General features: G+C 32.0%; 1 protein-coding gene across 1 annotated transcript; it reads left to right on the forward strand.

Moving 5' to 3' along the window:
* Positions 1-4869: 4869 nt before the first annotated feature.
* LOC112454143 (protein kinase C-binding protein NELL1-like) lies at positions 4870-10119 on the forward strand. Its single transcript, XM_025015376.1, has 4 exons — positions 4870-5192; positions 8056-8285; positions 8733-8924; positions 10097-10119. Exons 2-4 carry the CDS (start codon positions 8186-8188, stop codon positions 10117-10119), a joined length of 315 nt encoding a protein of 104 aa, XP_024871144.1. The 5' UTR covers positions 4870-5192; positions 8056-8185.

The following is a 10119-nucleotide window of genomic DNA, read 5'->3' on the forward strand; positions in this document are numbered from 1 at the left end:
TGCCGTTTTCGGTCGAACGGATCTTGATGCTTAATAATATTTCACAATATCAATTATTATTAAATATATGTTTCAATTTTTTAAATTGGCACTGCGTGCCAATATGGACTTTGTCGGACTTAAAACGCAATTGTGTAAACTGAAACTAGAAATAATATCTCATAAATTTCATATTGTCAAGTGAAATAATATAGATCCATTATAGGGTATATATATATTCATATATGATTATCTTTAACCTTATAAATATATTTTTACATGATCACACACATGATAATATACTATATAAGTATAAGACCATATATGACTATATAAAGTTATACTTAAAGACGTTTAGCCATATAATATTGTTCAAGATTATATTTTTATTTCTTATATGACCATATATAATTATATATCTACTAATATGAATAAATAAAAGGTATTTTTTCCCGAGTATATAATCATATATGCTTATATATGGCAATATATAATTATATACTCTCATATATGGCCATATAATATTGTTTAAGATTATATTTTCCATTTTTTATATGATCATATATAATTATATATCTATTAATATGAACAAATAAGAGGTATTTTTTTCTGGGTATATAATCATACATATATGATAGCCCTATATAATTATATATTCCCATATATGGCCATATAATATTGTTTGAGATTATATCTTTCATTCCTTATATGATCATATATCTACTAATATGAACTAATATGAACAAATAAGAGGTTTTTTCCCGGGTATTGATTAAAATGTCTGAGCAAATGGACGTATAAAAAGACTTGTAGGCATGTAAAATGGTTTACAATTAGGTCTTTTAGCAAAGGTGAGCATCATCTGATAGCAAGAAGTAGAGTCACACAGCGAGTGGCAAGCGACGTGTGACATATGACATCGTTTCTTCTAATGCCTTGTCGCGCGCATAGCAATCGCAATCATTGCGTAACACTATACTGTCTCCTTTTGCCGAATTATATGAATGCATACTAATACGCGGATTTTTATTAATTATTTTTATTTTTTCCTACCTCAAAATATTTTAAAAAATCTACAAAAATTCATGAAACATCTGTCTACATTGTAGTTGACAATTTTATCACATACGATAGTTTTATCATATACGATATATACGATAGTCATTTTGAAATACCATCGTTTATTTCATATCTTCTGACAGGCTTGCAAGTTTTACAGTTATGAACAGATATCACTTTGGCTCGGACGTCGTAGATCCACATTAAGGGTTAAGAAGAGAAAAATATTACAAAGTAAAGTCACGTTCTCTTAATATTAAAGTCAAGTATTGATTGCTTTAGTCTTTAAAGTTTTTATAAAATATAACAGTATTGTACTGTTACACAATATTTTTGAAAATAAAAATTGAGAATATTTTTAATGATTTATTTATTTCTAAAATATGACTAATAATATGTACCTAATAAAAATTATTTATTAATTGAATTATTTTAAATAATCACTGAGTTATAAAATATTAAAAACCTTGTGTTAGTTATTCAGGTGCGTATATATATTTTAAAGACTTTAAAAATTTTTTAAATAAATATTTGAAAAAGTTGGCGATTAGAAATTACTACAATTGTCCTGAGAGAATGCTGACAATGAATATATATGTATGTAATATTTATTACTTTGAATGCATATTTTAGGATTTTAGACTTATGTGCAATGAATGCTTCAAAGAGACAGCTCTAAAGAGTATATAAATACAAATTTTTAAAATAATTTTTTGATAATAATAAATTATATTCTTTAAATATATATAATAATAATTGTCAAACAAATTGTCTTAAAAATTGATTTCTTTTATCTTGAAACTTTAAATAATAACTTACAATCTTTAATTTTTTTTAAGAAAGGTGGGTTCAAACAATTCGTTAAACAAAAGGAATTAGCTTAAACTGTACATAAAATATACCTGAGAAGCATTTTGGGATAAAACGTTTATTTTGAAGACATACGACAATATTATATATATGTTATAAGAGTGTTGGGGTAGAATGTTTAATTTAAAGACATTTCCATCAAGTACACTGATTGTATAATTAGAGAACAATCTCCAATCCATGTCTTTGTTCAAAAAATCTCAAAATATACAATGACTACAAAATTGCTAATATTATTTTGTGTTTATTGCTCTATAAATAAAATCTTTAATTGCATATTGTTTGTTGTTTGCCTCACCCATATACCCGTAAATGCGTCTTTCTCGGACAATAAAAATTATTTAAAAAATGATTAAATAACGCTTATCGCCAGAAGTCTTTAGAAAACGTTAGAACACGTTCAGAACTACACGAAAATTGTAATAGAACTCGCAGAACTGTCGAAATACGGCCAGCGTCTCACCCTATTCTCGATAAATTCCTGACTTTCGAGCGTTATTAATTTATTTAAAATTATACAACATTGCTAGTGCCGGGAACTTTTTAGAAAATGCTTCTATATGCTCAGAACTACTCGACAAATATTTTACATAAACCGGAACTCCGAGATTTCAACTGGCGTCTCAACTCGGTATACTCGTTACATTATAATTTTTTTTTTTTTAGTACATTATAATTAATTTTTTTGCTTTTATATGGCAGAACTCTTTATAGAACTGTTATAAAACTAGAGATCTTGCAAAATCTGATGAGATACAGTGGTGGAACTTGTGTAGGACAGAGTGAGACGCCGCGTGAATCTAGCGTCTCAGTTTGTACTGACGTGTTTTTTGGTTTTAATGGCCAGAACTATTTGTTTAAACTATCAGGAACTCTAGAACTATTGAAAAGGAAGTCAGAACTCTCAATAATTTGTGAGTTTCCGCAAAATGAGACGCTAGCTTCACACACACGATGTAGACACTTAGCTTCGGGGTTGCCTGACTGAGCGTTTAAGCAGAAAAACCGGAAATTGTGTAAAATCGACTTGAATTGTGTAAGATACGACCTCCCGAAAGATATCAGTCAATATGTGAAAAATATATATATTTCTTGATTAAATTAATAAATTAAAATTTAAGAAATTAATAATAAAATAAAAATTAATTTTATAAACTGAAATTAAAAATATTAGATATTAATTAAAATTAAAAAAAAAATAAAAATTATAATCAATAATTTTATAAACTATAAATTAAAAATATTTTTGTAACATTCTTTGCGGTGTGTGTGGAGATAGGTATAGTATCGGTATTGTTAAATTGATTATCAATTTAATTATGTGATTGTACGTTTCAGTTTGTCAGACTGCGTTTCAAGATTAAAAGTACGGCGCGTGTAGTTGACAAAGCAAAAAAATATACTTTTAAAATTCACACGAAAAATTGTTACTATATAGGTGAACAAAATTCAGCCTGACCGTATTTGGCAGTTTAATTTGATGAAAATATTAATTTTATGAAATTACCAGGGGAATTACATAAAAGTTTATTTGAAATTTTAATTGATATATACAAACATGAAACTTTCCTACACAGTATAAATAATAAATATAATTAATAGAATAAGTTTATTAAAGAAGCATCGCGAATTAAAATATTTATCCTTTATTTATTCTTAAAAGAAATTTCTTATGATATTTATAATTAAAAATATATAATTGATGCATGATTATTAACATCAAGATTAACACAGAATCTATTGCGTCAAAAAGTTGCAACTATATACATATACCATTCAGAATTTATGAATTATTTTTTAACCCGTTGTGGTCACATGGGGTCCAGTGGACCCCAGGTTTTTTTTTTTTTCTTAAAAGTATACTATTTTGAGAGTAAAACGCACAAAGTTTTTTTACTCTATCTCAAAAAATTTTGAGGAATATTTTTGTGAAAAAAGTCAAATGTCTCGAAAAAAAATTTTTTTTCTCGCGTTTTTTCAACATAAAAAATTTTTTTAAATTATTGGATTATCAAGAGGAAGTCATAAATTAATTCCAGTTCAAGGTTTGAGTTGATACATCAAAAAGAACGCAAATGGAAACTGTTGGACCCCATGTGACCTCTACGTTATTTTTAGGAGGTGTGACCTCAACGGGTTAATTATGTATTCGAAGTTAAGAGTTTTTTTTTAAATAACTGCAATATTAATCGGATGGCAAAGTTAATTAAAAATAGCGGATATTAAAAATAAAAATGATAGAATTTTTACTTTTGATATCCGGCCGCCGCTATATGGCACCGACATTTTGAATTTATCAACTGAATTTAATATCAGATTAATATTTAGCAACCTGAAAAACTATTGAGTTTGAATAACAAGAAAAATTTCATAGTTTCTTAATTATATAATGGTCTATGTAAGTCGCAATTTTGATGCAATAGACTCTATGTTAATCATCAATATCTTTTTAACTACAAATTGACATAACAAATTTCTAAGGGCTAAAAGTCCTAACAATTAACATACTTAATTTTGATATTGCAATATAACTTCTCTAACACGTCACGCGGAGTTCTCGGCTTAGAGATCAGTGCTCTGATTCTAATAACTATTAACAACAATTCGTTATCATTATATTGTCGTTGCGCAGCTTTTTATCATATATTATATCTGCCCAACGATAATATAACGATGATAACGAAACTGTAGTTATAAGAGTTACAGAAAATAGCCTTAAAACGCGACTTATCAACTGTTAGCGACTTCGTCCGAAAATGACCCGCTTTATCTTAAGAACGTAGTTACTGCATTGGCCGCTACACGGTATGGCGCTGAAACCAGTGAGAAATGCTGGTCTTGTCTCAACCCGGACCTTTGGCTATCTGTCTATTAATCCATTAATCTGTGACGCGGGTCTCCTCCTAGCTCTTAGCTTCCATTTGCTTCCATTTTTTCATTCGTGCAACGTACGCGGACTAGTTTGGACGCGTTTTGCGCGTAGACACGGACGACACGTTTTAACGTGTTCGGACGTGTTCCGCCCTAACGAAAAATTTTTTTAAAGTACAGCGACTGATACTGTCTGTTTGTAATTGCCTTTTAGACTTCGCCACTCAACTATTTCGCTAGTTGGCCGTATTGTCTTGTACTAGAGGCAGGAGCCATTAAACCTAAGAAGAAGAAGAAGAAGAAGCTTCCATCTTTTATTACGGTGCGAGTAGCGGTACGTTACGGACGCTACGCTTCAGAAGCCGAAAATCCACGGAGAAGAAGACTGTATCAGAGCGACCAAGAGTAACCAGGTATAACGATTTGCTTCGGATTTTGAGTTATAATTCTCATATAAAGTTTCCTGTTACATTTATCGTCAAATTTAAAAATATCAGCTTCAATGGTCGAATTGTGAAAGAGACGCTCCTGTACGGGGATTCTCTAATGGCGTTTTCGATTTGCTACTCGACCCGACTCGGGTCGCATCAATGGACGTGGAATACATACATAGATATGTATGGCTGCATTCGGAGAGGCTGCTATTAGCGCTATTGTATCATTCTATGTTTATCGCTCATTAAATGTAAAACAAGGATAGAATAAGCAAATAGCGCTAATAGCGCGCTCCCCGAATGCAGCCTATGTATTTCACGTCAATGATGCTAGTAGTCTAAGAGCTGGCTACATAAAAATGCAAGGTATAAGGTACATGAAATATTTATAGCTAGAGAGGTTCCATTAGCACTCCCGAACACTGAGTGATTAGTCTGCCTGCGTGCTTAGGAAGATTAAGGCGGGGGTGGACGGTCAAAAATGACAAATTTTACAAGGAACAAATGATAAAGTTCAGGGATAAAAATTATAGGAATGTTAACTATTTGTTGCTACGAAACGCGGAAAATTATTGTGAGAAAAAAAAAGATAAGTTTTATGATTAAAAATTATTGGTAATAATTACTAAACTGTTAACGAAGCTATGTGCTAAATGGCATACAAAAAAACTGAAGACAACATCCGGGCAGACTGTGATGAAGAGCGCGGTCTCGATCGCGCTTAAGGTGATGCTGGAGCCGTCTATATAACCGACAAAATTACCATTTTCTATAATGTTATCGACCTATATCTCTGTCCTTGTATAGATTCAATATAATAACAAATAACTAAATTAATCATTTTATTTTTAACAATAAAAAGAATGAATACAAATTAAATCCATTAATGAAAAATAAAACACGTAATATATTCATATAAATAACAAAATAACATATCATAGTAGCGCATCGTACGAAACTACCTCATTAAGCGCGATCGAGACCGCGCTCTTCATCACAGTCTGCCCGGATGTTGTCTTCAGTTTTTTTGTATGCCATTTAGCACATAGCTTCGTTAACAGTTTAGTAATTATTACCAATAATTTTTAATCATAAAGCTTATCTTTTTTTTTCCACAAAAGTTAACGCCACTTTGTTGCAGTCTGCCGGCCCTTTCTCTTCCACGAAATCGTCTGCCAATAATTTTCCACGTTTCGTAGCAACAAATACTTAACATTCCTATAATTTTTATCCCTGAACTTTATCATTTTTTTCCTTGTAAAATTTGTCATTTTTGACAGTCCACCCCCGCCTTAATCTTCCTAAGCACGCAGGCAGACTGGTCACTCAGTGTTCGGGAGTGCTAATGGAACCTCTCTAGCTATAAATATTTCATGTACCTTATACCTTGCATTTTTATGTAGCCAGCTCTCCGTCTATAGAGTCCTATATACATGATGCGACCCGAGTCGGTTCGAGTCGTAAATCGAAAACGCCATAACTCCTTAACGACAGTTTCGGTATCGTTGCGCAGCTTTTTTACCATATATAATACCTGCGCAACGATACCAAAACTGTCGTTAAGGAGTTAGTGAATCCCCGTACTGTATGCCTATTCTCTAACTTTTTAACGACAATTTTACTAGCTAGGGACATCGTTATGCAGACTTAACGACACTATAACAAAAAGTGGTATTCTGTAATTCAGTGTAACGATAAATGTCGTTAAAATTGTCGATAAAATATCGAACTTTGTCGTAAGATTATCGAGGGGTCTCGTACCCCTCGATAAGCAATAGCGACAACATAACTAGACATAGCGACCAATAACTTTGAATGGCTCCGAGGCTCCGAGTAAATAGTGTATTTTTTATATAATAAAAATATATTAAGGAAAGCTTGCAAGAAATAATATTACAGCAAAATTAAGTATGAAAATAATATGTATTACAAATGTCTTAATATCTAAAATTAATCAAATAAGAAATAATTTTACATCCATGGATTATCTATTACATTCTGTTCGGTAACATTATAATCTTTATTATATTCTCTTTCATTCCTACCTGTAAATAAATAAATAAATAAATAAATAAATATGTATATATATATTGAGGCAAAGTCGACACCACGTCGTTTTATCGGCTCTCAATAACAAACGATCCTTGTCATGCAGCTATATGGCCTATGACAAATGTGTGCGCACGTCTAATCGCGAATTTACTTGCATAAATTGTTTTTCAGACATGAGTTTAGATGAAAATAATTGAATGTTCAATAATTTTTGTTCTTATTATTTCCAATGATTGTTTTACTTAATTCCAAATTTTTATACTTTCTAAATACACGATAAACAATGGCCGTGTTCAGCAGACACAACTGTTGAGTTCGTCTTATCAACACTTTGCGTTGATTGGTTGGTTCTAAAAGTAAGAGCCAATCACGTTCGACTGCTACTGAGCGGCTTGGTCTGCTGAACACGCCCAATGTATGTTTAGTTTCAGACAATAAAAAATAAGTTCCAGATCAAATTGTGTTGATAAGGCAAAGTGTCGAGTTTGCCCCGGCATTTTTCAATTTGAAAATTTGTCTTTGCGTCACTTTTCCTTTCTTGGGGGCAAAACTAAGCGACGTACAGCAAAATTTAAGCAATTTTGTACTTGAAGGAACACTCTTTAAATGTGTACTATTAAATTTGTTTGATTAATTAATTGTTGAAAATTGCCTTTGAAAAACTCGTGTCGAGTTTGCCCCGGTCTCCCCTAATAACTGATAATTTTAAATTAAATCATATCGTTATTTTTTTGCTCATAAAATATAAATAAGGCAAATTGTTTTTGTTTATGGACATCCTTCCTTTCAGCCAGCCGCTGCAGAGGACAGGATAAGCAAAGTGGAGGACTGCGAGTGCCAAAAGTCCTGTAGGGTGAATGGTACCGTCCACGAGGACGGCGCAACCTGGGTAAAGGATTGTCAACATTGTTCCTGCGTCCATGACGAGATGCAAGATTGAGTGCAGGTCGACGCTCTGCGCTCCGGTTACCTGCAAGAATCCCGTCATTCTTGAGAGACAATGTTGCCTGACCTGTCTCAGTAAGTGGAACATTATACTCCTGTCTTTTTCATCCTTTTATCTTTCATTCTCAAACGTCTTTCCTATAACATTCCATAATCTATGATAATTTTTAATAAGAAAATATTTTTATTAAATCCCATTGATTCCTAAATAATTATAACTTCAAAGCTTGATAAGAATCCTACAACATTTAGGATTTTTTCTTGTCTTTTCTTTAGCGCATAGTATATATAGTTTATCATTCATATTTCATATATTTCTTATCTTTAGAACATCGTATAAATTCTTGACATTTGAGAGGACAACTCTCTTGAGTAGTCTAATGTCGCTTTCACATGAATCCGTCTTTTACTTTCACACACGCAACCGACTGATTAATTGACGTAGAGTATTTCGTGTTCAGTCGACCACTTCCGTCTCGTGCCTCACGTTACTTATCTCGCCATTCATGTTCGCCTCCGCAGAACAATGTTTGTTGCACGGCGTAATTTACGATCACGGCGAAAGGGTCTCACCGAAGCAATGCGTCGAGTGCAAGTGCTACGACGGTATCTTCATCTGCACGAGATTCGACACTGACACCAAATGCCCACCACTACCGTGTCCACCCAGCGAGCAACTCAGCGTTGCGGAAGAATGCTGCAAGTTTTGTCCAGGTACGTTTTTGCTTGGAAAAGCTACACGCGGAAACGAATATATATTCATTGAAAATTCATTTCCAAAATGGTTCCATATATGGTAAAGTACCAATCAATCTATTTCAATATATATGTATCTACACTGTTGGAAACATTTTGTATAGTTTTGTTAAAAAAGGTCATTGTTAAAATTTTTGTGTAAAATAATCAACACATACTTGTGCAAATTTAACATGTGCTTTCTATGTTAATTGAATTTTACAAATTTAAAATGTAAAATTATTAAAATAATTTAAAAAATATGTTAAAGTAACACAATTTAAACGTATTTATTAAATGTGTTAAATTTTACATAAAAAGAGTGTTGATTTTACTTAATAACAGAAGTAAGAATAAAAATTTACAGAAGAAGAATGTTGATTTTATCTTACAATCTCAACTTTAACATAAAAATTATGTTAATTGTACACATAATTAACCTCAAATTACGATCAGAATAACATTTCCTTCCTGTTAAAATGTTTTAACATAGTATCGATGTTATCATTTAACACATCCATATTATGTTAAACTGACACAAAAATTTGAGTGGACCGTTTTGGACATGTGATTTATGTTATATTTAACACAAATTTTCCAACAGTGTACTTATTCTGCGAGGACATATTAGATAGAATTATATATGTTAGAATAATATATGTTAAAGCGCAATAATTATCCTATACTGAATAAGTTATTGAGACCAAATATTTTTTTTAAGGATTGTATTTAAAAGAAAGCAACAACACCTTCTTAAAATACTTTCGCAATTTATTTCGTATCACAATCAAACACAAACTAGAAGCTTTCGATAGCAATGTATATTCCGACCCGCGATCCGTGTACTCAGATGTCTCCTGAAGGAATGAATGTCGCGCACGTTCACGCACGAAGCTGGCGCAGCAGTCGTTGTAGGGAGCGATCCGACCGCTCTCTATAGTGTTCATATCTGAGCGCCATATTTAACAATTTTCTAAAATTCCAATTATCATTTTGAGTAGGGAGAAGTTCGGAGGAGACATTAAATTTGAAATTGGTCGTCAAGCTCGAGGAGCTTGGGAATTTTGGGTCAATAATACTGCTACCACTAGCTGCAATATTAAAAAATATGAAGTATATGTGACGCATACTTCAAAATTTCAATTATGCAGTTGTCACGTTCTGTCAAAAGTAA

This window comes from Temnothorax curvispinosus, unplaced genomic scaffold, assembly GCF_003070985.1.
Source record: "Temnothorax curvispinosus isolate PA1 unplaced genomic scaffold, ASM307098v1 QBEX01004809.1, whole genome shotgun sequence".
Taxonomy (NCBI): Eukaryota; Metazoa; Arthropoda; class Insecta; order Hymenoptera; family Formicidae; genus Temnothorax; species Temnothorax curvispinosus.

Bases quoted from the DNA above. Each gene is read 5' to 3' on its own strand.
- LOC112454143 (XM_025015376.1), top strand. From the start codon at position 8,186: ATGACGAGATGCAAGATTGAGTGCAGGTCGACGCTCTGCGCTCCGGTT. The intron at 8,286-8,732 runs GTAAGTGGAACA...TCGCCTCCGCAG, and splicing joins ATGTTGCCTGACCTGTCTCA to AACAATGTTTGTTGCACGGC. The intron at 8,925-10,096 runs GTACGTTTTTGC...TCAATTATGCAG, and splicing joins ATGCTGCAAGTTTTGTCCAG to TTGTCACGTTCTGTCAAAAG.